This window comes from Sapajus apella, unplaced genomic scaffold, assembly GCF_009761245.1.
Source record: "Sapajus apella isolate SASKATOON/1434 unplaced genomic scaffold, GSC_monkey_1.0 scaffold82, whole genome shotgun sequence".
In the NCBI taxonomy this organism is placed as follows: Eukaryota; Metazoa; Chordata; class Mammalia; order Primates; family Cebidae; genus Sapajus; species Sapajus apella.
Window position 1 is genome coordinate 1,471,340 of NW_022437022.1, and position 27,767 is coordinate 1,499,106.

The 27,767-nt window shown below is 44.9% G+C and overlaps 1 protein-coding gene across 4 annotated transcripts in view; it reads left to right on the plus strand.

Annotated features, from left to right (window-relative positions):
• Positions 1-27,767, plus strand: part of PDE10A (phosphodiesterase 10A) — a 685,830-nt gene that overhangs the window by 312,578 nt on the left and 345,485 nt on the right. Inside the window, exon 1 of one of the 4 annotated variants that reach the window (XM_032253239.1) lies at positions 26,790-27,313. The exons of 2 other annotated variants lie outside the window; for them this stretch is intronic. In XM_032253239.1, coding sequence (XP_032109130.1) covers positions 27,247-27,313 — 67 coding nt within the window. In that variant the 5' untranslated portion in view covers positions 26,790-27,246. Of the gene's footprint in view, positions 1-26,789; positions 27,314-27,767 lie in introns of those variants that run through there. One more of the 4 variants, XM_032253237.1, reaches the window with a different exon arrangement.

A 27,767-nucleotide genomic window follows, 5' to 3' on the forward strand; every position in this document is an offset into this window, starting at 1 on the left:
CACACACAGTCACACATACGCTCACATTCATACACAATCACACAGACACTCATATAGTCACACACACAGCCACATGCACACTCACATTCACACACAATCACACAGACACACAGTCACACACAGTCACACACACGCTCACATTCACAATCACACACACAGACACACACTCATATAGTCACACACAGACACACATAGTCCCACACACACACTGACATTCACACACAATCACACACAGACACACACTCATAGTCACACACACAGTCACACACGCTATCATAGGGAGGAAGAGGAAACAGGGCCACTTTTTGGATGGCTTGTTAGAGTCTCTCTATACGATGCGTGTAAATGTGACTGTATATTGGTCTTCTCTTTGCCTACATGAAAGGTAGCATAACATAGTCACTGTTCTTCCCCTTGCTTTATGCCACTGACAATGTGTCCTCGAGATCTTCGAGACCAGTATGGATCAGTACGTGTCCACTCCACTGCCCACCACACCAATGGCCGTGAATCAGAGCACGGTGCCTGAGCACAATGTCCTGAAGCCCCGCTGCGCCCACAGGGATTGCCCCTCGCTGGGCCTTCCTGCTTTTGCTCCAGGTCCGGGGAGCCTCCCTGAGTCACCCACGACATAGTCTGAGGCTTCATCAGTTATACCACTTAACCATTCCGGTACCAGTCCGATATTAGAAAGGGTGGAGATGAACCTTCGGATTTGAAATTAGGCTCAAGTGAATTCCTCAGTTGGCATTTTTGCTCTCTTGGCTTTTTTCAAAGACATGTAATCCAATTCTCTTTAGATTTGTTAAAGTGCATCATTATAGGAAGAGGAAGAGATAGAAGCTGGACCTAATTCCTTGAATTCTCACATTTACCACAGAAAAATGTGTATCTCTACGTGGTACCTGTGGCGTGTGTTTTGTGACTCAGGTGAGAAAACAGCACGTGGTCCCTCCGTTTGGGGTGTGCACGTGCTGGCCTCAGGTAGGAGCTCGGGGCATGAGCCGTGACGTCACACAGTTCAGCTGGCCTGAATCACATCTGAGATTTGCCACTTACCACTGTGAGCAGAGCACGTCACCAGCCTCTGGGTGCTCAAGTTCCAGTCCCCATCTCACCAGACTGTTTGATGATTAAACGTGTGAATGTTTGGGAAGCACTTAATAATGTCGGACAACGAGTAAGCACCACGTAGTGTTTGTTTAAAAAGGAAAAGCCTCTCTAGGAGCCTCTGCATCTAAGGCTGTGCACCGGGACGTGCAGCCAGCTGCGAGACTCCATAGCATTGGGTGAGAGGAAGTGCGTAAAACAGAGCAGAACGCCCAGGGCTTGACACGTTGTGCAAATGTCCCTCGGTCCTCATGTTGCCTGCTTGTAGAAAGAACCGTTTTCAGTCACTCCTTTGGTAACACTATCCAAGCTGAGAGTCAGCCTTGAAAATCAGCTTGCTAATGGAGCCAGTGGAAGAGTCTGGTTGGTTAAACCATATTTAAAGTTAGTCTCTCTAGACGGGGTAATAGTTCAGAGCTGAAACCTTTTATCTCATGGTATCCTCAATGTTGTGATCCTGCAGTTCTTACCAGACTGCCATACGGCGTGGTGACCCTTTACCTTCATTTTAAGGACCGTCTGCAGCTTCCTTCCCTTCGATAACATTGATTCCCTCGTTAAGAAACCTTCCGAAGTAATGTGGATATGAAACTTTCTCACGTGGATCTGAAACTCCCAGTGCCTCTGGGTGCTGTGCTGCTAGCGGCTGTGGTGGTGACGCACTGGCGTGACGCAGGCAGAAGGGCCCTTCCTGCCAGAGCGCAGTGGGGGTGTAGGCGGCCGCGTGGGCGATGGAAAGGAAGGCAAGGGAGATGGGAAGCAGCCATCTCTCAGTTGTTTTCCATGTGCTGAAACTTATCAGACTTTCCCATGTCTCTCCCCAGCTCTTCTGCAGAACAATCTGAACAGAACACATTTGAAAAGTAATTTAAAAGAACTATTGTTTTAGCTAGTATAATTCACGTCACTCTCCTTAACTTCAAACTATTGTACATCTTCCCAAGCATTCCCGAAGCGTGCATAATAGCATTTAATGGAGAAGGTGGCTCTGCAGCTCACACGTTTAGGTAACAGCCAGGGCCCCAGATGAGCCGCAGACGTGCTGGCACGCAATGCCACTCATGCCCATCAGGACTGACCAGCTAATGAGGTGGTCACGCAGCTGCTTGTGTGTGTGCTGTCAACCAAATGGCTCATGGCTGTTGCACTCTGCGGGTCTTATGAAACGCACTTACCAAAAAATGTTGGAAATGAAAGAACCCATGCAGACATAATTCATGATTTGATTGAAAACATCGCTCTTCTGCTTCCTGCAAATGCATAAGACATTGCGTTCTTTGTTTTGGAAGGTGTGCTCTGCTTTCCTTCTCCGTGATTTTAAACGTTGTCCCTGCAAGATTTCAGTGCTCACCCTAGGGTTCAACTCAAAACTCAGAAACTAGTCTCTGGGAGTGCGGGCGGCCACAGCTTCTGCCAGAGCCACAGGACAGGATGTTACACCTGAAAGTGGAAAGGAAAAGAGACATCCAACAAGGAGTGCAGCAAAGAGGAGAAGGGGGAAGCCGAAGCAGAAGGTGTGTAGGGAGAGTTGGATACACACGGAAATCCGATCAGGAAAGGCTTCCCAGGCACCCACAGTTTCCCAGCACAAAAGATCCAAGAGTCTGAAAGTTGAGACTCTAAGTGCATCACAACTCAGGACCCACACTTTGGAGTGTAACAAGTGCTATCATGGATGCACCTCGTTACTAAAGACACAGCCTGTGTGTGTGTGTGTGTGTGTGTGTCCATGCACATTTAAGATTGGGAAGAATGATTAAAAGGCAGTTAGCTGTGAATTCTACTGCAATGATTTCCAAGCCATCCCCCAGTGAGCGATATTCACAGTGAAGAGTGGCAGTCTCTTTCCCCATTCACAAACACAGTCAGACTCAAGGACAGAGTTTCTTCACTTTAAAGACTATTCTTTAATTATTAATTATTTTCTTAATGGTTTCTGTTACCACTTGTCTATACAAAGCTGGTATAACACTGAATCAGTCGTGTCATATGGTAAACTCTACTTTTAAATTTTGTATATCAAAATGTAAAAGTGTTCATAAAACACATTGTGACCTTCGGTGCTTTGCCCACGTAATGCATCTGAGAGCATTCCTCCCCTGCACATCCTTCAAGGACATGGATATATTTTGCCAGCATCCGGCTGGGCTTACCCCCAGGCCAGGCATCGGGGATGGTCCTCCATGGACTTTCTTTTCTCATAACGAGGACGTGCACCTTCAGTGGTTGGGTACACAGGTGAAAGAGGAGTGTGGGCTGTGGTGGAGAAGCTTCCGGGAACAGCCACAATACATACATTTCCTCCAAAGCAAAGGCAGGGATTCCTGTCTCTGAATCAATGCAGAAGAACAGGCAGACTTTCCTTATTTAATTTCAATGGCAGTTAACAGTGAGTCTGATTTTCTCTTGTTTTGCTTTGGAATCACCACTTGAAGCATGTAGAAGAAGCATTTAGAAGAAGCCTGACCACCAAACACATACACACAGAATAAAACCCCGGGCAGAAGGATGCATTTAGTAGCCTTTGCATTCGACGCTTCTTCCCAGGCCACCATTCCGATCTCTTTTGTGGTGCAGAAGAAATGGTTCTTTTTTGGTGAATTTTCCAAAGCCTAAGTCAATAGGCATCCATGAGTCTGTTGCTAGAAGACTTAAACAGAAGCAGGATTGTTTACTATATTCTTACCCGTTCTGATGAGTCAGGTATTCATAAAATTAAATCCTTGTTAAAGAGGAAAATTGACTGTCCTAGAAGTCTCAAAGGTATCTATGGATTCTAAAGAGGAAGGTAGTACATACCACATAGAGATTTTTTCAGTCTATTTCTTATACTAGTAGGTACATTTATAAAAACTAATTTCAGAAATGATAGACGTATTGCTTGGGGCTAACAAAGGCATTCTATTTCTAGATGGCCATACATTTGACTTTAAGGAAGTCAAGTCAACATTTCACGTTCACTTCCTGGTTTTCCCAATTAATTTATTGGTTCAGCTATTGAACCAATAAAATAACAGTGTTATTCAAAATACTGAACCCACACATGACAGAAGAGATTTTGAAAGAAGTTCAAAATTATCAAACACTATATGAAACTGTCATTGTAATTTTTATAAAAATATGCTCTGTTAAAAGTCAAACTGCATGCATTCATTATACGCATGTAACCTTTGAATGTGGCCTGTGGGGAAATATCATAAAATACCCAAATACAGGCTCTTGAAATTCCTCCTTCTCACACCACTGGAAGATCTAGTACACGTAGCACAGAAGGTGAGAGCCAGCTCAGCGCCGGGGCCACTGTGTGCTGACTGAAAAATAATGGGTGGTATTGCCCATGCCTCCAATGAATTCCCAATACAACTCACATAGCAGTGAGGGCAGCTGCGACCATGGCTTGCCAAACAGAAAAGGAGCCACCCAGGAGATGGCCACTTCAGTGTGAGAACTGAGGTGTTATTCTGGAGAAATCAGTTCATTCACTTATTCTATTAACAAGTAGTTTTTGATCTCCAGGAGCATGGCTGGGATGGTGCCCATCCACAGTAGACACAAACATTTTTGGGACAATTATTGACTGCATGTCCACATGGACCAGGCAGTCCTATGTTCTGGGATACAGCAGTGAGCCAAATACAAATATCTCTGCCCTTAGAGATCTTAGCCAGAGGAGACCCAGGAAGTAAATAATTACACATAGAGCCCCTCAGGTGCTGGTACGCATTACAGAGAAGGAGGCAGGGGAGGAAACAGGAAGGGAGAGAGGAGAGAGCCTTGTACTTTGAAATAGTGTGGTCTTGGAAGGCCTCGCTGCAAACATGAGTTTTAAGAAAAATCTGAAGGAGGTGAAGAATTTGGGACTCTAGATAGAAAGCCTTCCAGACAGGAACAGCAGGTGTTCAGGCCCCAAGGCAACAGTACCTGGCATATCTGAGGAGTAGCGAGGACGTGGTTTGGCCAGAACAGAGAGAGCTGGGATGATGCCTGGGGGTTCCCAGGACACCGGTCATGGAAGTCGTGGAGAGGCATGGGAAAGAGTAAGCAACAGAAGCATAATAGAAGGCTTGATGAGTGACATTTTCGATCAATGATGTCCAAAGGTGCCATCTTCAGTTCACTGCCCTGCCCCGCCGCACTCTCCAGCACTCCTGCGCGAGGCTCAGCCTGGCAGCCCAGAGGCCTCCAGGAGACCGTGGCTTGTATTGCAAGCCTACTCCACACAATCAGGGAGGTTTATGATATGCTTTGGGGAGCATGCCATTTAAAGAGCTGTAATCAAATGTGGCACTTAATATTCAGCTATCTGGCACAAAAATGACCTCACCAAGATCTCAAATTAAACACATCTCAGAGGGACCCATGTCTCTCCCACGCTCACAGCATATATAGACAAACGTGATTGCAAAACTAGCTTATTGATGTCTTGGTCGTGTGTGTGTGTGTGTGTGTGTGTGTGTGTGTGTGTGTGTGTCTGCATACACACTTTTTGTTGTTCAAATAAGTCCTTTCTGATTTCCTCTCCTGGAATTCTCCTTGTCTGGGCGGTTCCTAGCAGCCTGTGTCTCTGATGCCACCTGAAGGCCTTTATTACGTTCTGAATAGTGCTCTTTTTGCCCATGCTGCTATTCAATGCCTCCTTCCACTCCTCACTGGAGAGCGGTATCAGGCCTCTGTAAGTTAATCCCTTTCAGAGAACTTTGAGTTATACTCCCCATCTTCAGTATTCCTTCCTTCCTGCCATTCACTCATTCAACAAATAATTCTGTGAATATGCACCATGTGCTAGGAGTTGTGCCGAATGTGGAAGGTGCCACAGTCTGTAAAGGCCTGGCCTCTGCCTACATGCACTTTTACATTCCAGTGGGGTACTACACAATGAACAGGCAATTTTCACACAAGTTCAGTGACACGATGGAGAGAAGTTTAGGTGTGTGCGCAGGCGAATGAGAGGGATACCTAACCTGGACCTGAAGGTGCAGGTGCAGTGCGCTGGAAGGGGTGATGTAAGAGCTGATGATCCGCTGGATTCCTGATCTGGATGTCCCCCGTGGATGGTACAGATGGTCTATAGATGCTTCAGTCCCTTCAGGCTGCTATAAGAAAGTGCCATGGACATGGGGAGCTATAAACCACAGACACTCATTTTTCACAGTTCTGGATGCTGGGAAGTCTGAGATCAAGGAGTTGGCAGATTTGGTGTCTGGTGAGGGCTGGCTTTCTGGTTCATAGACAGACATCTTTTCACAGCGTCCTCACATGGCAGAGGGGCAAAGGGGGCCCCTGGCATCTCTTTATGAAGCACTAATCCCATTCATGAGGACTCCACCTTTATGACTTCAGCATCTCCCAAAAGCCCTACCTCCTGATACCGTCATATATAGGGTTAGTATTTTAAGATATAAATTTTGGGCTGGGCACAGTGGCTCACTCCTGTAATCTCCGCACTTTGGGAAGCTGAGGTGGGTGGATTGCTTGAACTCACGAGTTTGAGACCAACTAGGACAACATGGTAACTCCCCATCCTTACAAAAAATATAAAAAATTAGCTGGGTGTGGCAGTGCATGCCTGTGGTCCCAGCTACCTGGGAGCCTGAGGTAGGAGGATCACCTAAGCCCTGTGGTCAAGGCTGCAGTGAACCATCATCACAGCCACTGCACTCCAGCCTGGGTGACAGAGTGAGACCCTGTCTTTAAAAAAAATTAAAAAAATATATATATACATAAATTTGGGTTGGGGAATACAAATTTTCAGTCTATAGCAAGAGATGTATTTGGCTACTTTTATAGATTGGTGAGAAATCAACAAGTTAAAACCAGAACAAGGACAACTTGGAATTCATGATAGCTATAGGAAATATGGTTTACAAAATTTCACCCACTGTTCTGTGAGGTATCCTACCCTCCTTTGATGATGACACATAATTTCAGAAAAATTAAACTCATTTATCATTAGTACAGATGGCCCTACCACCGTCAGGCTGGTTTCGAATCTCAGCGAGCCTCTCTTAGCTTGTAACTTCCCCTAGCAGCCAGCTCCCTTATCAGCAGAACCAGCAGCAGTTTGTGAAGCCGACCCATTAGGGTACAGCGCCTGTGACCCACAGGCAAGAGCTGATGTTTAGTAAACAGCCAATGTATTTCAAAACACTTCATCACCAATGCAGGCTTGGTCACAATTTGCTTTTTTTAGAAAAAGGGAAAAATATAAAATAAATGTAGATTCCTTTGTGGCATCAAAGAAGTGGCAGCCTTGTGCTAGACCAGCAGCATCTGTATCCCCTGGGAACTTGTTGGAAATACAGGTTTTCAGCACCACTCCAGATCTGCTGAATCAGAAACTCGGAGGAGGGGGAAGCCTGCTTTTAAGAAGTTCTCCAGATGGTTCTGAACCATTGCTTTAAGGGAAAATGCACACAGACCCCCCCAACACAGACACAAACACAGAGAGACCCACAAACACATAGACACACACACACACAGACACACACACACACAAACAAAACACATTTTTCCAAGACGATGATTGAGGTTAGTGTTGATGCCTAAAAAGTGTAATTTTGAAATTTTCTTTTCAAAGTGTCTGTTTTTCTACAGCCACATGAAACTAAGTAATAGGAAACTGGCTTTTTAAATTCCTTTTTTTTTTTTGTACAGCAAATGGCTTTGTTGATCATCTGGAAAAGTGATTTAATCAGATAGATGCTGATACCTACCACACAGGCATCCTGGATGAGGTGAGCCAGCTCCCTGCAGCACTCTGCAAACACAGGCATTGCCATCATACAGGAGGTTCAACAGTTGGCCTATACTGCCATAAGATGAGAGTCCCCTGTACGTGTTTTCTAGGGGGTCTTTATATGCAATTTGCAAAGTAACTTGAGAGTCTTTGAAGTCATGGGTGCCTTAGCAATGTAAAGATATTAGCACATAAAATCATTTTCTTCAAGTTGGCCACCCTAAAACATACCAAGGAAGTAGATGAATAGAAGCAGAAAGTAATGAGCAGCTTTTTGTGTTTGTTTAGACAGAGTCTCACTCTGTCTCCCAGGCTGGAGTGCAGTGGCACAATCTCAGCTCACTGCAACCTCCACCTTCAGGGTTCAAGCGATTCTCGTGCCTCAGCCACCTAAATAGTTGGAATTACAGGCGCCCGCCACCACGCCTGGCTAATTTTTGTATTTTTAGTAGAGATGGGGTTTCACCATGTTGGCCAGGCTGGTCTCAAACTCTTGATCTCAAGTGATCCACCTGCCTCAACCTCCCAAAGTGCTGGGATTACCCACCACACAGATGTGAGCCACCACACCCGGCTGGTAATGAGTATTTTTTAAAGGAAGCATTTTTGTATATACACGTTACATAGTGGTAGAAATTGTCCAAGATTCCATCTTTATTTTAAAATTGTCTGCAGATTATGACTCAAGTTCAAGTTCAATTTGTGTAAACAAGACTCCATGTATCTTTTGTTCTCACTGAACGTGAGATGTGCCTACCTGCAGAGAAAGTACCTCCAATTGTAGCTGGAAGTTCGCCTTCTGGCCGAATGGAGAACATGTCATTTCTGCCCTTGTTTCCACCATGGAGGTTGCTCCTGCTGAATGGTGATCTTCTTGCTTTTGTGGCAGCAACTCACTTGAACTGCAGAACCTACAACATACCAAATTCCCCCTTAAATCTCTTTTTGCGATATTACTCCCAAAATCTTAGGAAATTTCATGATGATTATTTCTTTCACAACTTCCCAACTAGATGTTAAATGCCTTAAAAGACAAACCAGAGATCAAGATCTATGGCTATTTTCTTTTTCCATCTCAGTTGCAATGGTATACCTAAAAATACCCAGTGGCACCCACATGGGTACCCCACAGCACCCACTACGGGTACCCAACAGTTCCCACCATGGGTACGCCATAGCACCAAACAGCATCTACCATGGGTGCCTCATAGTACCCAGAAGCACCCCCCATAAGTACCCCAAATACTCCACACTACCCACCATTGGAATCCCAGAGTACTCAGCAGCACCCACCCCGGGCGCACCACAGTAGGCCGCAGTGCCATGGGGACATACAGCAACCATGGTGACCGTAAGACAAAGACTATTCCAGAAATGCCACTTTTCACACTCCCCCCACCACATTCCTACATTGGACCCAGGGAATCTTGTGGCCCTTTGTCTTAAAAGGGGAGAGAAAGACATCACAGCTACGGATAAAACTTGAACCGTTTCTGTAGGTCATCAAAACTTAAAAATCGGCAACTTCATAGGCTCAACTTTGTATATTTTTCCAAAGTGTAAGAGATCTGCCTTTTACCTGAAGGGACTGTGAAAGGCTTCCCAGTGTTCCTGTGCTGTGACAGCATGGGGCCAGGGCCCTCTGCCCACAGCCTCTCCAGAGGGCCCATCAGGAGGAGGGGGCAGCGCCACAGATACTCAAAGGCTTGGAGCCAGGGGTCCGGTGAGAATCCAGACTTCCCCTTTCCAGGCTGTCTTTCCAGTCCAGAATCCTCCTCTGGGCTTGGCAGGAAGGTTGGAAGGAGGTTCTTTCCAACCTCTCAGTATCTACTTTGAGACCCTACTGTTTTTCTGCCAATATCCCTTGTAGCATACAGAACATTAAGAAAATAATCTGATTATCCGGGTTTAAACCAACATTTATCTGCCAACATTAGTTCTTAAATAGAGCTACATTTTCCCCTCTTTTCTAATCACTTTACCTGACATGCAGGTGAGGCCTGTCCTACCTACTTGATGAGGTTGTCCTGAAGATAAACTGGGATGATCCGTGGGGCACCCCTTATCCTGAACACTCAATGCTGCAGTTACCTAAACTGACCACCTGCTGAGTACTTTCAATGTCTGTCATGCACAATATGTTTTCAAAATATTCTTAGGAGAAGTCAGAACCTCCACCCGACTTAATTCAATGGGATTATTTTTCTAGACAGCCTCCCATCTCCTTTAATCTAATAATGCATTCCTTAACATACACGAATCAGAAGAGTCTGTCTGTTTCTAGTCTCTTTCCAGAAGCAGACAGACCAGAGATCCTTGCTGGATGACAGTTGATTTGGTGGCTGTTGCTAGGATAGAATTTCTGACACATGTTAAAAAGAATGTGCATGCTCATTTATCATTCAAAAAAATTTTTTTTTCTTTTTTGGTAAGAGCAAATGCACAAAACCTGTTAGCACAAAGAGAGAAAGAGAGGGAGACGCTGGGTGTGGGTGGATGCGGGTTGTGATCCAGCGCAGGGAGAGGCTTGAGAAGAACGCTGCCAGCTACTCGGGCTGGGGCCAGGGCGGCCTGCTAAGTGGAAGCAGGGAAACTGTTTCCAAGAAGCAGGGAGCAGGGTAATAACTTGATTTTAAAATCCGATGCAGGGGTTATGAGGATTTGCAGCTTCACACTTTTAGTTTAAAATTTAAAAAGAAATACCAAAATGTTATCGCTTCTCAGAAGGATTTTTTTTTCAAAAATACGGAAAAGGAGGTCTCAGTACCAAGGTGGTGGCCTCATAGCGGGGAAAGAATCATAGGGAGGCGTAGTAGCCAGGGTTATCCAGAGAAACAACCAGAAGGAAAGATATACACACACGGAGACGCTCACCACACACACAGATACGCACACAGAAACACACACATACACGGGCATACACACACAGACACACACATACAGACACACACACATACACAGACACATAGACACACACACACAGACACAGAAACATGCAAAACAAATACAGACACACAGACACAGGCAAACACAAATACACGGATATACAAACACACACAGACATACACACACACAAACAGACACAGACATACACACAGACACATACTCACACAGAGAGCACACATAAGCACACACATAAGCACATGGATATACACACACACACACAAACACACACAAAGACATACAGAAACACACATATACAGACATTCACAGACACACAGACACACACGTATACACAGAGACACACGGATAATACACACACAAAGACACACAGACACAGAAACATACATATGCACATATATATACATAGAGACACATGCATGGATATACAAGCACATACATACACACAGACATAAACACATGCACAGACTGACACACATGGACACACATACTTGCACACACAGAGACACACACACACATACACAAACACACTCACCGATACAGAAACACACAAGCATATACAAACACATGCACACATAGATATACAAATGCACATATACCACACACATATACAAACACACACACATACAATACACAAATACACATAAACACGCATGGGTATACAAACACACAAACGCACAGATATACAAACACACACACGGATATAGAAATACACACATGAACAAAACCACATATACACAAATACACACATATGCAGAGTTTTCTCTCCTGGGGTACAGGTCTGCAGGACCTCTCATGGGTACCAAAGTCTGTGATGCTCAAGTCCCTGATATAAAATGATGTGCTGGTTGAATGCAGGGATGTGGAATCCGTTGATATGGAGGGCTGACTGGATTAACTATATGCATCTAGAGAGAGTGCTTTTGAGGAACTGGCTCTCACAATCCTGCTGGCAGGTGGAAAAACCACAGGACACGCAGGGCAGGCAGGAGGCCCAGGAAGAGCTGATGTTGCAGCTTCAGTCTGAAGGCTGTCAGGAAGCAGATTTCTTCTTCCTTAGAGGACCTCAGCCTTTTTCTCTCAAAGTCGTCCACTGATTGGATGAGGCCCACCCACACTGTGGAAGGTCTCTGCTGTCCTGAAAGTTGACTGATCTAATGTTAATCTCATCCACCAAATGCCTTCACAGCAACTTCTAGACTGGGATTTGACCAAGCAACAGACCATGTGGCCCAGCCAAGTTGGTATAAAATTAACCATTACAGGAAGGAAGGAAGTGAATCATTCAATCAAGATTTTGCGCTTTTTCTTGGAAAGTCATTATCAGAATAATTTCATTTCTTGGGAATGAGCAAGGACCCATCGTCCTGCTGGAGGAGTTGGCCGTTGAGGCCCCAGCCATGCAGTGAGTCTGTGCAGTCGTTCATTCCACGCACTCCTGGGGGGTTGCAAGTCCGTGCTGACAGTCAGGAAGGGAGGCACTCACCAGTCCCACGGCACTCTGCCCTCCCAGAGCAAGTCAGGGAAAATAACTGTGAAATGTGTGTGAGCTTTAAATAAAAGTCAGATCATGTGAGTCACTGATGTTTCCCATTTTGTGAAGACTGGAAGCCAAGTCAGTGGCCTAAACAGCTGGTGAGCTGGCCGGGTTGTCCCTGACCTCCTAGTCCACTCCAGGCACATGGGCACCTCACATGGCTGTCCCCTCCTCTTGGGACCGCTTTCCTCACCGCCTTCCTGCTGGGCTCCAACATCAGCTTCTCAATGAGGTCCTGGCTGACCACACCCTTTCCAACCTGCCTGGCACCCTGACCCCCTCTTCCTCTGCAGCACCTGTCCCCAGATGACCAAATTCACGATGCATGATATTTCTTACTGTTGAACATTTTTACTTGTATAAATTTAGGAGATGCAAGTGCAGTTACATTACATGGAAATGCTGCATAGTGGTGAAGTCTGGGATTTTAGTGTAGCAGTTGCCCAAGGTGTGTACATTGTACTCAATCAGCAGTTTTCCCACCCCTCACCTCCCTCCCATCTTGCCACCCCTCTGCATGACCAAAGTCTGTAATTCCACTCTGTACACCCACGTGTACACATTATTTAGCTCACACTTATGAGTGAGAATATGTAGAGCTTGACTTCTTGTTTGTGAGTTGTTTCAGTTAAGATAATGGCCTCCAGTCTACCCTGTTGCTGCCAATGACATAATTTCCTTGTGCGTGTACCACACTTTCCTTATGCAATCATTAGTTGACCCACACTCAGGTTGATTCCGTATCTTTGCTATTATGAATAGTCCTGCCATAAACATACATGTTTAGGTATCTTTTTGATATAATGATGTCGGTTGGGTATACACCCAGTAACTAGATCAAATATTAGTTCTATTTTAGTTCTTTGAGAAATTTATTACCTTTTATTTTCCATTCCAGAATATATGCTTCACAGGAGCAAGAGTTTTTGCCTTTTTTGGTCGACTTGCAGATCCCAAGCACACAGAATCCTGGTGCATAGTAGACACTAAATGTTTGTTGAATAAATGAATAATTTTCCAGCATGGCATGAGGCTTGGCATTTATGACACCCCTAAATCCCTCACCAGCAACATTTCTGTTTTGTTTCTCTTGGGCTGATGTGATCTGGGAAGAGCAGGAGTTCTTTTGCATTTTCAAATCTTCTCTGGAGGCCTCCACAGACAAGCACCATGACAGTATCTGTACATCTATTTTAAATGATCTTACTTTAAATATAGAACACAAGTCTTCTATGAAAAATTTGAATTTAATATTTTAAGGCCTTTTTTTATCTTTCTCAATACCAAGAATACACTTAGAGAAAAATAAACTTCATTTTTATCAAATAAAAATAAACCCTTTTATATAGACTCCTGCATGTATAAACACTGTGAATGGCTTGTTAGCATGCAGTCCCATGTTATTTACATTTTCGAAGGATGAAATGTAAAATTTTATGGTTTGGTCTTTCTGCTTAGCACATGTTCTCCAAAACAAAAACAAACAAACCAACCAGATACTTAAATCTCAGGCTGGGAAAAAGTATATCAGATTTACCTATCTTCAGAAAAACAATTTCACATTGCAAATGTAGCCAGACTTTTGGGGCAGGCATAGGCATAGACAAAACCATTGATTTTCTAGTATTCAGTTATCTTGATGTCTTCACCACCTCCTCATCCCTAAGATGACTTATTCTGAAAATTCAAGCTTGGAAATGTTGATGCCTTCTCCAGAAGAGACAGTCTTGGTTGCAGTGGGTTGGCATGTGCTGTGGACACCTGGATGGAGAAGACAGTGACGCAGAGAGGATGGTGGAGTCTAAGAGTGAACAGGAAAGAGACCCTCAGAAAACAACCACCACCACGAAAACTTCTAGCTTTAATAACTGGGCATGGGAGGCACACACAAAGCAGGAAGTGTTTCTAACTGGAAGTTGATGCCGCAAGTTAGTGTTACAACTTTCAGAGGCTACTGTGTGCCCATTCTGCCTCTGTGCCCTTGTTTGGGAAAGTAATCCAAATGCAGACATTTCAAGGTGCTAGCAGCTTCTCTCCTTCTGTGATAAGCCCATTGACTCTCCTTTGGCCTTGCCAGTCCCTTAGGAATAGTGAGTTAGATGAAAAGATCATTCGTGAGAAACACAAGCCATTTTATGTTTTCTCATTTTACAGTCCTCATAAAAACAGCAGGTACATTTTGCTCTAAGCCAGGCAGTGGTTTCATGGTTCTCACGCACATCAGTCTGAATCCCCGCAGCTACTTCTGCTGCTCTCCTCACTGGACATCAGAAGGAAGCTCAGAGCAGAAAGTAACTTCCAAGGGCAGCTGGGATGTGGTGGATCTAGAATTTAAGGCCAGGTCTGTTCTGACTGCAGGAACCATGCTTTTTTTTTTTTTTTTTTCTTTTCCTGCTGAGTGCCTGCTGCACTGGAGGCATTTCCATATACACAATCTTAGTCATCCTCATGGCAACATGAAGGGGACATGGCTACTGTTTCCATGCATCCATTTTAAAGGTGGAAAATGAAGCTCAGCGAAAGTCTATATTTTGTCCAGGGAAATTGTGGAATGGGAAAGGGGTAAAGGCAAGGTTTGAACCTGGGCAATGTGCCTCTGGAACAAAGGCTCCACTCTTTGTTTCTGTGTGCCTCTGACCAGCTTGGATTTTTCCTCCCTGGGAAACATTTTATAAAACACGATCATATCTATGGACACAGGAACACCTTTTAAAAATTTAAAATTAGAGATCTTTCAAGTCACATTATTTTACTGTAATCCAAAACTAAACTAAACTAAGATTGTAATGTGGCTAATGATATTTTTTATTATTTGGAAATTCATAAACATACTTCTGTATAACCCATGGATCAAAGAGAATATTAGCACTGAAATTTAAAACCATCTAGAAACATATGAAAAATGAATATTTTATTTTAAAACCTTTGGAATCCCCAAAAGCTCAACTCAGGGAATAAATATGTATTGGCAGAAATGCCTTCACCATTAAAGAAGAAAGACTAAAAATAAAGGAACTGAATACACATAATAAAAATTTAAAAACAAACATGGAAGTGTGAAGAGAGAATATATTGCTAAAAATAACATGAAAAATAAGAGAAAGTACAAATAAGTACTGATATTCTGAAACTAGAAGCGGCTGAAGAGGCCTGAATTACAGAGCTGCAGGAAGGTCTGGGGATCTCCGTGCCCAGGTGCAGGTGGTAGTGGCCCTGGCTCTGCCCTGGAAACCTGGGTGTTAATCCTTGCCTTTCCAGACCCAATAGAGAAGCTACAACAGTCTGATACATCCAAATCTGCTTTGACATGAAAGAAAACAATGAAAATCTTGCATGGTTATGCTGCGGACTCCTGGAAGAGCCTGTGTACTGAATACCACATTGGCTTTTGTGAATCAAATCCTATGTATGTGCACTGGAAGGGTTAATCATTCATGGAAATCTGGTGTGTCTAGTTCTGAGGTGAACATTCCTTTCTCCTTCTTCACTCTAGTTTATCTGTTGAAAAGTTGAAAATGTTCACTAATTTTATTTTCTTCAGAGTTATACTGTGCTTAGTGACTGCTTTCTGGGTCAGTTCACCTAGATGTGACAGGTCTGAGACTTAAGTGATTAGTTAGGTTGAACTGCTAGGAGTGGTGTGGGCCCAGCCGTTACCTTATTTAATTCACAGCAAAGATGTGGAGGGGAGTATTAACTTATAACAAATAAGGACTGGCAACTGCAGTCAACCACAATGAATTGATGGAATTACAGATGGTTCCTGACTTACGGTGGTTCAACGTAAAGGTTTTCTGAGTTTATGATGGTGTGAAAATGATAGGCATTCAGTAGAAACCATTCTTTGAGTATCTATCTGTATTAGTCTGTATTCACACTGCTGATAAAGACGTACCTGAGACTGGACAAATTACAAAAGAAAGAGGTTTAATGGACTCACGGTTCCATGTGGCTGGGGAGGCCTCATAATTATGGCAGAAGGTAAAAGGCATGTCTCACATGGTGGCAGACAAGAGAAGTGTGAGAGCCAACCAAAGGGGTTTCCCCTTATCAAACCATCAGATCTCGTGACACTTAGTCTCTACCATGGGAACAGTATGGGGGAAACGGCCTCCATGATTCAATTATCTCCCGCTGGCTTCGCCCACAACACAAGGGAATTATGGGAGCTATCATTGAAGATGAGATCTGGGTGGGGACACAGCCAAACCATACTACCATCCAACCGTTGTTTTTCACTTTCAGGACAGTATTCAATAAGTTACATGAGATATTGAACACTTTATTATAAAACAGGCTTTGTGGTTTTTGCCCGACTATAGTATACTGAGCACATGAGCACATTTAAGGTAGGCTAGGCTAAGCCCTGATGCTTGTTAGGTCAGGTGTACTAAGTGCATTTCAACTTAGGATATTTTCAGCTTATGATACGTCTGTTCTAAATTGAGGAGCATCTGTGTTTTGAAAGGCTTTGGTCAAACTTGGAGAGATTGCCTTATACCATTGACCAATAAGATATATATGAGAAATGCATACCTTTACATAATTAATGAGTTTCAGATAAACTGTGGAAATCTTTACTATCAATGAAATCAAGTTCTAAATAAAGGAACAATCTTCAGTGTTTATGGGAGTATCTTAGCAAGTCGCAGATCTACCTCCTCGTATTGATCTCTCTTCTGAAAGCTTGTTTAAACGAGGTTTACTTAAATCAGATTTCAAAAACATAAGATCAGACTTCACCAGTATTCTACGGTTACTGAAGTAATATAATCTGACCAAAAACAGATGGGATAGATTTTCATGGCATACATTAGTAACTCCACTACAAAATAAGAGATATTTAACGTGTAAACTTGCTTTTATTTGGGGAGCGCCTTTAACTAATGCCCCTGTAAAATGATCTCATTTTAATAAATACAGAAATCTGTGAATACTGAATGTAAACATCCTGCCTTAGAGAATAAGCACGCACACACACACTATATATATGTATACACACACGTATATGATATAAAGGACACTATGTGTGTATATATATGTGTGTGTGATATCAAAAGCCCTACTTTGTTGTTTATAGCTGTTTTTCATCAGTTTTATAATCCATGGGTATGAAATCTATAAAATGAGCCTAAATCCTAGCTATTAAAGCTTCCTCTAAGGGCTTCTAAGAGTAGTGATGGAAGTAAATTAATTGGGTCCTTGGAATGCAGTCATGCTGAACATAGTCGTGGAGAGATATACCCAGCAGCCAACAGGAAGGTGACAGCACAAGCAGCTCGCTCCCTCTTCCTGGGTGGATGCCAATCCTGATATAGTTTGTAATACAGTTTATTACAAACTATATTATTTTCAACATTGATATGTTGAAAACCTAAGAAATCAGTCTCTTCACCAGTACAGTCTGATCAGAAAGATGGGTCAGATAACCCTAGGCTGTAGACTTATAAAAGTGTCATTTGTCAGACTTTAAAAATTAGAGAGAAGGGAGTGAAATGTGATCAGTAGGGACGTCTTGCAGCTGTGAGATAATATGATCAGCACTTCCTGCACACTGTGAGACTCTACCCTGGTAACTCATCTAAGGGCTCCTTTTGCCACTTAAGTTCTAAATTTGTTTGAATGCCTTTATTCCCATTTCATTCTTTACTGAAAGTATGTATAATGCTAATAGGTTGGGATATTTTAAGATCCCAGGAATCTTAAACCCTCTTTACCACTCCTAACTAGACCAATTTCCCCATAAACAATGCCACTGCTTCTGGGTGACTCCAGAAGCAAGAAAAAAGCATTTATAGGAAGTATTCATATTTAAATTAAGGTGATTATATCATGATTTGTTTGTCAATTACATAAGATTATCAGATAAAAATTACAGCGATTTTTAGCTTGGTTTTAGTTGTTCAATTCTATGGTTTTAATCAAACAAGAGAATTGTTTAGAATGTACATGTAAATCTTGCCTAAACTTTTAGGATCAAATGGGTTGAATCCAAGTTAATGATGTTCCATTATGTTTCTCAGTGTACCTGTGGGAAGGCCTTTATGTTACGGATGGAAAAAAGCAGCAGCAGCTCAATGGTAACTATGATATAATTGCCTGAAAGCCACCCTTTATTTCCTGTATTTTGCTCAAATGCATTTCTTTGTGACTCTCATTAAGAGGAGGATTAGGGCTGTGTCAGTCTGCCTGCAATAAAACAAGCTAGGTCCTTGCATCAAGATGCTCACATAAGAACCAGAAAACTGTTGTCGGTGGTTATGGGAAGGAAGGGTTATACAAAATCGACAGGGAATGTGCAAATCATTTACCCAGGAAGAAGCTTTCTCTCTTTGATTCCCCAGAAGCCCTCAACCATCAGTGTGTGGCTGGATTCTTTCTTCTGGCTCCCTGCCAGGTGTGCAACTTCTTGCAAACGCAACCTCCCAGGTGCCCCTTCTGGCCAGTTCAACCACTGGTGCACATAACTAGGCTGGGCCCAGTTGGGTCCATACATGACCAGTGTGACATAGCAAGCAAAACCAACAAATACTTTAATGCCACTTGGCCATGGTGTATTCTTTTTTAAATTTGAATTTTGCCTTGTGACTTTAGTGGTGTCTTTCAGCCTCAGGTTGTCTACGCTCAGCAGATAAATTACATATAATAAGTAGAAAGTAAAATTGAGATTTATTATGGATGTTTCAAATCAGGAAAGTATAGGGCAGGACAAGCACAGTACTCCTGGGTAGAGATCTCTGGAAACTTCTGATGGAAATCTCTATTCAAATAGGTGTGTCGGAGGGAGGAGAAAAGTGAGCTTTCATGCCACCAGTAAGTCATAATAATCTAATTGGATACCTGGAATCAAGTGAGGGATAGTGATTCGAATTCAGGAGACTTCCAAGGGTTAGCTAGCATGCTGTACTCATAGGCTGTACTTGGAAACAATAAAACCCTCATCAAATATGACTGAAATGTATTTCCACCATCAGGAAAATTGTGCAGGTGCCAAGGAGCTCCAGAGTAGGGGAGGAGATCCTCCTTTGTTGACCTTGCCTTTGTTGATGATGGCAATATTAGTGCAGCATGTAAACATGAGGTTATTAAACCCCAATTTCTGAGCCCAATAAAATGAATATGGCCACAGGATTATGGAAGATAGGCTGCTCATCTAAACCTCCCCTTCCTTCAGTTCCCAGTCTGAGTTACCTCTGGCATCTCTGGCTCACTAATCAGTCCTATAGAAACACAGCTGAGAAAACAAGGTCGCTCATCTTTTGGCTTCTGTGAATTATTTTCCTCATAAGGGTTCATTTCAAAAGATTTAATATACAAAGTTCTACCTACATCTCTTCCAAATGCCAGGTAGGCTCTGTGCCAGCAGCCAGGCCTAACTCAGTCTAGACCGGAGCCTTCCGTAACCTACAGCCCCAGTCCTTGAGAATATAGCCTGGGCGCGGTCTTCTTGATGCTTCAGCAGCTGAGGAGGCCTGATCACTGCATCAAACTTTCTCCTTTTTCTGTTCTGCACTTGAATAAGAGAAGCTCAGGGACAAAGCATTGCTTTCTCCTCTTTAAAACCTGTGCAGAAGTCAAGGACTAATGTCAGAACAATTCACCCATGTGAATGAACCCTGTCTAGCTTTGTGCCCCAAAATGCCAGATCAATTCCGGTCTAGACCAGAACAAACTCACAGTGTTCACTTGTACCTCAGGCCATGCCTTGGATTCTTTTCTTTTCCTCTTTCTTTTCTTTCTCTTTTCTTTTCTTTTCTTTTCTTCTTTCTTTCTCTCTCTTTCTTTTTCTTTTCTTTTTCTTCCTTTTTCCTTCTTTCTTCCATTTGCTTCCTCCTTCCCTCCCTTCCTGTTTCCCTTCCTCCCTTTTCCCACCCTCCTTCCCTCACTTCCTCCCTCCCTTCCTTACTTCCTCTCTCTCTCTCTCTCTCTCTCTCTTTCTTTCTTTTTTTGTAAAGAGAAAGGAATCAGTTCTCCAATTCTTTGGATTAAAGGAGCCATTTTGAACCTTACTTCTGAGACAAATCTGGAAGAGGCAACAATATTTCCTTCTGTAACTACATCAAACCCCTGTATACATGTCAAGACCTATTATAAACATTGGGTTATCAAAATTTAACATGTTTGCAAGAAAAAGATTCCAGAGTAACAGATGAAGAACTACTTATTTCAAGCAAGGTGAACAATACACTGTTCAAACATCACATAGTAGCTTGTGTGGGCACTGAGGTAATATCATGGTGAGACAAACTCAGTGGTAATTTTGGCAACCCTTACGAGACCTGTGTACACATTTGTATGAAAAGTCCCCATAGGAATCAGGGCATGCCGTCTTTTATAATTTCAGCCTCCAGCCAACCCTCCTTTTTTGGTGGGGAGACAGTGTCTTGCTTGTCAGCCAGGTTGGAGTGTAGTGGCACAATCTCGGCTCACTGCAACCTCTTCCTCCTGGGTTCAAGTGATCCTCCTGCCTCAGCCTCCCGAGTAGCTGGGATTACAGTCATTTGCCACCATGCCCAGCTAATTTTTTGTATTTTAGTAGAGACGGGATTTCACCTTGTTGCCCAGACTGGTCTCAAACTCCTAACCTCGTGATCTGCCTGCCTCAGCCTCCCAAAGTGCTGGGATTACAAGTGTGAGCCACCGCGTCTGCCCCGCCAAACCTTTTTATCCAGAATGTCCATCTATGACCACTTTCTACTTAAATGCTTTCAACTGGACTTCAGTTTTCTTAAATAAGTATTTTGTTTCTTTTAGGCTTATTATTCTTATTGAGATATAATTCTCTCACACTGCTTTTATTTAATTCTTAAAACACAGTCTCAAGCACAATCGATATATTTGACTTGTAAAAGTTTGGTGAAAGTGTTGATTATTTAAACAGAACTCATGGTTGTGTTCTAACTTGTGTCTGTTTTTGAGAACTGAAAACTGTTTTAGCACTCTACAAATGCCAATGGATTTCTACAGTGACTTGGTATTTTTTAATGGCAACATCTTTGAAATCTACTTCTGTGTCATAACACAGCAGTGTTACATAAGAGAGTTAATAATCTCATGGTTATCACAAGAACTTAGTATTGATCATATAACCTTAGCAATACCTTTTTAACACCAGAATCTTCATAGCTAGACACTCACAGCCATTATGCAGAGCTTATTTTCAGGAGATAATTAATGTCTTTCTTTTGATTAGTGAAAATCTCCACTTGGATCTTACATTAATCAAGAAACACATGTTTCTCTCATTGAAAAGAAACTTTTTTAAAAAAAGAAAGAAAGAAACACACATAACCCCTTTCTCAGATAGAATGGATTCTTAAGAATGGATTCAAATATTAAAAATTAATATTTCAAATATTAATATTTTAACCATTTGCATATCATCAAAAGTATTCTAATTAGAAACTAATTTTAATTAAGATTTGAAAGTTAGAAACTAATTATAATTTAAAAATAAAGACTATTCTGATGTTTATTAAATAAATAATAATATAACCTATACTGGTTTTTACTGCTTTATTATATAAAGTGATAAGGCAATTGCAATTTGTTTTACCGTTAATTGGTTTGAATTAATAAAAACAATTCAAGGGAATGAAGGATAAAAGACTACAAATCAGGTTCAGGGCATACTGCTCAGGTGATGGGTGCACCAAAATCTCGTAAATCACCACTATAGAACTTACTCATGTAACAAAATACCACCCGTTCCCCAAAAACATATGGAAATAAAACATTAAAAAAAAACAATTGAACTGAAACTGAAGATCTAGGAATATTAATGGTAGCTAAAGGAGTTGTTTTTATCATCTTGGTCTGTTTTCAAGGCTGTCCCCTGTAAAGTATTGACTTTAATAATATTTTTTTAAACTAGAGTTAGAATGGCCTTTTATTTTAGGTTTGACTATAACAACACTGTAAGGTATCAACGAAGTAAGGTATTCCTTACTTTGGTCAAGATGTGTTAACATCAATAGTAGTAGAAATTTGTAATCAGCTGGCATTCAGGTGACAGGAAGGCCAGCAATCATTGAGTGCCTATTGTGTGCTGGTCTTCATTAAAGGTATGAATAGTAGAAGAGGCAGTGTCCCTGATGTCAAGCTGTTTAAAATTGAACTGTCAATGGAAATTACATGTGCATTAACTTTCTTAACAAGAGACTTAACCCAATATGTTGATATGTGCAGATAAAATACATAAGTTCCAGGAGTCTAGACAACAAAGCTATGATGAATTGGGAATGAGAAAAATTGAAGGAAACCTGGAAATACAAACTAAAATCTAGTAGTGAGGGATTGTGGATGTGAGTGAATGCCTGGAAGCTAATTCCATTTTAATGACACCAGGTAGTAAACAAAGTATCCCATTAACATGGAGATAGTTTGTGTGATATGACAATCACACCTGAATATTTACGCTAATTTACTAGCTATTAAAATGAAAAAATCTGACAGGTAAAACTCACATGATTTTATTGGACTTAGGAACAATAGACACTTGCTTATGATTTATTTTGCTATGCCTTTTAAATGTTAGAAAAATTAAAATCACGGTAAAGAGAACGTGCATTTTGGTAGACATCTGTATAAGTAGATGAATTTAACATTTAGTTTTCTTTGCTTTTATATGTTCATAAAGAAAGGTTATTATCATTTAAAAAGAAAAGAGATTTTTCAAGAATCAGTGATATGAAATTTACAACAGTGAGCACTAATATTCACAGTTGTAAAATAAAATGAGTTAAGACACAGAACTGCATGTTTACCAAAAAGTTTATAAAATATTAACCATGTTAGTTACAAGCCTAACTCTTATGTCATTAAAAATGGATGCATGATTAAATTATCATGAAGAAATTTCATACTTTTTAAGGGAAAAATCCCCATTTAAAAACATCTTAGGCTCTACCTAGACTCACGTTTTTAAGAATATAAAATCCAAATTAAGTGACAATCAGGCAGGTATTAATTCCTCTATAAATAAACGTCAGGCATAAATACTAAAAGTAATATAGAATTAACTTGATTTAAAAATAACAACATGTAGAAGAGTGTCTGGAGAATTTACATATAGTTATGGTTGTATAGGTCCACTAATTTGAAGTTTCATTAGCAATACAAAACTCTTGATCATCTTCCTTGGTAAAAAACAGAGACAAATGTTTTATATTATTTTTAAATGTTGAACTAGTAGTAATGGTCATCATTATTTTGGCACCATTACTGGTGTTAACTACCCTCTTAATATTCTTTTACTTAGTTAGTTTTTTTTTTTTCTTCGCAACATTTGCAAATTCTGTGCTTGGCATTTCCTCAGCTGAAAGTATGGAAAATTGTTTATTTTACCGAGAGCACTGCAACCTTGTGAATTTCTGCCATCGCTCTTCCTCTACTCCTGACGATGACAGTATGCTTAAATTGCCCTGTAGTCTAGTAACATTTTGCCATGTCACTATATTGCAGCCTTTATGGGAACTCTCAGAATACAGTGTTCCCTCAATTACGGGCCGATGCGTTTATTCACAAAAGGTTTGGAGTAACAAAAATGTAGTGTCACAGCCTTCTCCTCTTTCTGATATATTAGTAAAGAAACTCAAAGGGAAGGAAAGGAATCTGCAAGCAGCGCGTTTTCCGGCGGGCGCTGCAGCACCTGAGCACAGGTGAGTGACGGAGCCTGTGTGTCTGCGCCTTTGTCATTAAAGTCTTCAACTAAGCAAAGTTCACGAAGAAAAGAAAGTGGCTGAATGCCTCTGAGACTTACAAACGCGGACACCAGTATGAAGGAGGGAGACCATGTATCCAAATTTCACAGCTAATCAGTAAACCCCTCCTCAGCTTGTTCCTTTCCCGCTGTCATGCTTTGTGATTTAAATTTGTCCAGGAAAACGTCCCTTGCAGCAAGCACTTGGAGAAAAGAAGGACGAAAGGTAAACAGGAGGTTGATTCTGGGAAAGGGTGAATGAAAATTCCAAAGTTTGCCTCCCGATTTAACAAGGACTCCCGGGACAAATATTTGGTGTTTCCTACTCCGTCTCCTGCGCCCGCAAGGGGGCTTATAGGCAAGTTAAATGTATATTTTCTTGGAACTGAAAAAAATCGCTTTAATAACTTCAAAATGCAGATAAGGAAACTTAAATGACAAGGAGAAACATTTTTGCATGTAACGAAAGGAACAATAAACACTTGAGGAGAAACGTGTCTTTCCTGAATGTGCGGGCAGCCCCCAGAGTCTTCCTGCCTGGTCCAGGCGCTACGTCACAAACTCCAGACTCGCAGCAAAGTAAGCGGAGTGGAATCTGCGCGGCCGGAGAAGCGTCAAGCCGGGAGGCTGCGGACAGCCTGGCTCAATCATTCTAGTTTTTTCTTTGCCGAAAAAAAATTCAAAAACAAAGGCAGCCCTCCTAAGGTAAGAGTCACCACAATCATTTTCTTCTTCCACGAATGTAGGGATTCTGACCCAGTGAGTGCCAAGGCTGATGCCCGTTACACGCGACACTCAGGATCCGTGTGGGAGTCGCGGAGACGTCTGTGGACTTTACTCGGGGAGGGGAGCCCCAGCATGTCCTTCGCATCCCAACTGCTCAGTTTGTGCAAATACAAAAGTGTTATTTTCCACTGTGGGGAGTTTGGATGGGAATCGGGGAAAGAACTGACTAGTGAGGAATCTGGAGCGCGCTTCAACATAAAAATACATGTGAAACTGGATAGAGAGAAGAAAACGTGTAGGGCGAGAAACGGCCCCAGGACTCAGCGCACAGCGGGAGCCCAGGGCCCTCGGCCAGCGCAGTTGCTACACCATAGCGCACGTCTCGCGCTTGGGTGACCGCTTTGCCCTTTGTGAAAGATGGGCTTTGGCGCGTGTGCTCCACTCCGGGGAAAGTAACCTCGTCCTGGGAGTCAGGACAGCCCGTGCCACCGTGGGACAGCAGACCCACCGCCTCTCCTCCGACCCAGCGGGCCGTGGTGACCCCACCCCGCGTGCCTGCCCGAACACCGACACCTGCGCATCTGTGCGCCCTTGTGCTCCAACTTCCCCAAACTTTTGGCGGCTCCTAGTTCTGAGCGCCCATTGGGCGGCTCATTTTCCCTCAGTGGCAACTGCTTGGATTCGTGACTACCGAGTGGGAGTGTCCAAGAAAGCCGCAGATGGCAAGGCAACCTCTGGGTTTGGGGGCAATGGTCTTGCTCATTTTGGCCACAGTTTGCCCTTTCCGTTCTTTAACCCCAACCAATACAAATTGGGCTTGTGCAGACGAAGTTCGTTTTAAAGTGACTATCCGAGAGAGTGTCCTGGGGAGGAACAGTATTTCAAACCCTAGTTTATGGGAAACACTGAGTGTTCATTTAACTCCGACCAAAGGTCCTAGTTGGAACTGTCCCTCGGGAGCTCGGACTGAGCACAGCAGGGTTGGAGCTGCTGGCCGGCCACCAGGAGTATTCCCTGGCTGGGGCAACCGGCAGGCCGAAGTGGCTCGCCCAGCAGCGCACAGCTGGAGCCGCTGCGGGACTCAGGATTTAGAATCCCGAACACCGGACCGAGATGTGACAGGGCCAGGAGGAGACGCAGCGGTTGCTCTGCCCGTCCGCTCGGGTCCGGGATGCCGGCGGCGTGCCGAGGGCCACGCGGGTGCCGGAGCCTGGCGCAGGGGCCGAGTCCCGCGGGGCGCGCTACGTGGGCGCGGGAGGCGGCGGCGTGGGGAGCGCCTGCTCCGCCAGTGGGCGTCTTCTGCAGCCGCCGCCACCACCGCCTCCACGGGCAGCGGCACTGCGGCGCTTTTCTCCGTTGCTTTCCAGCCGCCGCCGAGGCTCAGCCGCCGGAGCGCTCACAGACCACGCCACGCCTCGCTCGCAGGGAGGGTCTCCGCCGCCCCTCGCTCCCGCTCGGGAGGGCGCCGATTGTGCGCGCCTGCTGGTAGCCGGGAGCCGTCGCCCGGGCCTGGCCCCCGGCCCCGGCTCCTTCCGCAGCCCAAGCCGAGCACAATGTGAAGACTGGACTGGGAGAAACCAGAAGACCGGAGAGAAGGACCAGGCTGCCGGTCGGGCGGCCAGCGGCGGTGGGCAGGTCCAGCGGGGGCGGAGCCCACCGAGCCCCGGCCCGCTGCGCCCCTCCCGCCCGCCCGCCAGCCAGCGGCCTGCCCTCTCCGCGGCCCGGGGAGGAACCATGGCCAGTCCCGAGGAGCCTCTCGCTCCCCGCCCCCAGGGTCCCCCGCCAACGGCCGGGGACCAGCCGGGCTGCGGCCGGGGCAAACTCCGCCCGGAACCCAGGCGCAGCGCGGCCGGCGGGGGGAGCGCGGCGGGCCCGGGCCGGGCCCCCGCGTGGCCTGGCCGCGGCCGGGCAGAGCGCGCCGCGCCCCCGCGCCCGCCCCACTCCTCCGCAGGCCGCGCCAGCCCCGCGGGGGGTCCCGGCGCCCTCTCTGCGCGCGGCGGCGGCTGCGGCTGGGTCGCGGCCCGCGCTCCCTTGGCGCTCGCCTTCTCCTCCCGGGTCCCCTCCTCCTCTCCATCTTCCTTTTACTTCTGGCCGCCGCCCCCCCCGCCGCCCCCCTCTTTTCTCCCCTCCTCAGCTGCCTTTCACCTCCCCGTGCGTCTCCCAGGAAGGGAGGGCGCAGCGGCGGCGGCGGCGGCGGGAGGAGGCGGCGATGCTGGCGGAGGAGGAGGAGGAGGACAAGAGGCAGCTCCCTTGAGCGTCCCCAGCAGCAGTAGTCACCGCGGCGGCGGTGGCAGCGGCGGCGGGCGGCGGCGGCTCTTCCTCTCGCCTGCGCTCCAGGGCTTGCTGCTCCCAGCCCGCGCCGGGCCCCGGCCGCCGCCGCCGCCGCCCCGGCTCCCCCTCGGCTCGGCCGCCAGCCGCGCGGGCTCCCCAGGTTTCCCCGGCGCTGGCCCAGGCGGCGGCGGCCAAACTCCGCGGCGTCCCCTGGGCGCCGGCTTCGCCCTTGCCGCCGCGGCCGCGCTGCTTTTCGGCTCCGACATGGAAGATGGACCTTCTAATAATGCGAGCTGCTTCCGAAGGCTGACCGAGTGCTTCCTCAGCCCCAGTAAGTGGCCTGCTCCTAGTTCCCCGGAGGTGGGGCGTCTCCTCGTCCCTGGGGGCGGGCTGGGGTCTTGAGCGGCTGGGTTGGGAGCGAGTGGCGAGCGGGGTGCTGGTGTCCCGGCATGGAGCCCCCAGCGGGATTTTCTGGAGGGGCAGGAGCCAGTGCCCCTGGCGGAGCACGGGAGCCTTGGCCGCGCGGGGACACCGGGGTTTCCCAAGCTCCGCGTGCGCGTGGGGGAAGGGAGGCCCAGGAGGGCGGCGGGAGCTGGGCGTTTCGAGCGGGACCTGCCGCCTGCTTCCCTGCCTCTCGTGCCGTTTCTGGCCACGCTCCTCCGGCGCGTATTTATACTCTCAACTTTGTGACCACTTAGCCAGGTTCCTCCCTCTTGAGCCTGTGGCCATTTGGCTGGAGCAGACGCGCTTCCTTCCACTTGGGGGTCCAGCCCACCCGGTCCCTT